Source organism: Sphaeroforma arctica, assembly GCF_001186125.1.
Source record: "Sphaeroforma arctica JP610 unplaced genomic scaffold supercont1.11918, whole genome shotgun sequence".
Classification (NCBI taxonomy): Eukaryota; class Ichthyosporea; order Ichthyophonida; genus Sphaeroforma; species Sphaeroforma arctica.
Window position 1 is genome coordinate 1 of NW_014028640.1, and position 781 is coordinate 781.

Genomic DNA, 781 nt, shown 5'->3' on the forward strand with positions numbered 1-781 from the left:
GTGTGTGTGTGTGTGTGTGTATTATATGTAATATTAACATTTGATATTTTGCCTATATTCAAATAATTGCAATCAAAGAAAAGCAATACTACCTTTACGACATTCACACATTTGTTGTAACAACTGTAGAGTTTAGCGACTAGGAATGGCTTACAACCCGAGGCGAGAGTCATTCACCAGAGCCTCTCAGCGTACCAATAGCTATCACACACCCATTTCTTAGTACTTATATTACACCCATTTCTTAGTACTTATATCACTCATTCCCTTGCTCAAATTGCAGAGTTCGACGAACAGAAATCGATTAGAAAACGATCTAGAAGACACCAATCTCAACAGCGACGAGGAAGCAGAGGAGATGCTCAAGGCTGAAGACATCAATTACAATGAAATGGGCATTGGAATGCTCACCACCGCTCTGAAAGAGTGCAATGAATTGGTAGCACAGGTATGTCATTAGGAATGCGTGTGTATTCAAGGAAGGATATATATATATTTATATATATATACATATCTCTCTCTCTCTCTCTCTCTCTCTCTCAATGTATCAAGTATACTCAATGTACCATATATACTCCACATATACGCAATATGTCTAGATATCATGTATGTACTTCACCTACAGGCCGGCATTCTCACGTCTCTGTACACGCGCAAAGGCATGGACTTCAACGCACTTGGTGACAATGGGACTGTGTCGAGTCTATTGGATGAAGTGTACGAAATGGCTGGCAGTGTGAAGCTCTGGTCTGTGATTCGTCAGGTAAGGACGCGATGTGTG

At 40.6% G+C, this 781-nt stretch overlaps 1 protein-coding gene across 1 annotated transcript; it reads left to right on the forward strand.

The window, feature by feature from the left end:
• Positions 1–283: 283 nt before the first annotated feature.
• On the forward strand, positions 284–781 carry SARC_17743 (hypothetical protein; the record flags this gene model as incomplete). The annotated part of the gene is made up of 2 exons (XM_014288167.1): positions 284–448; positions 626–781. Coding segments are annotated over 2 exons (321 nt in total), but the record flags the coding sequence as incomplete, so codon positions are not given.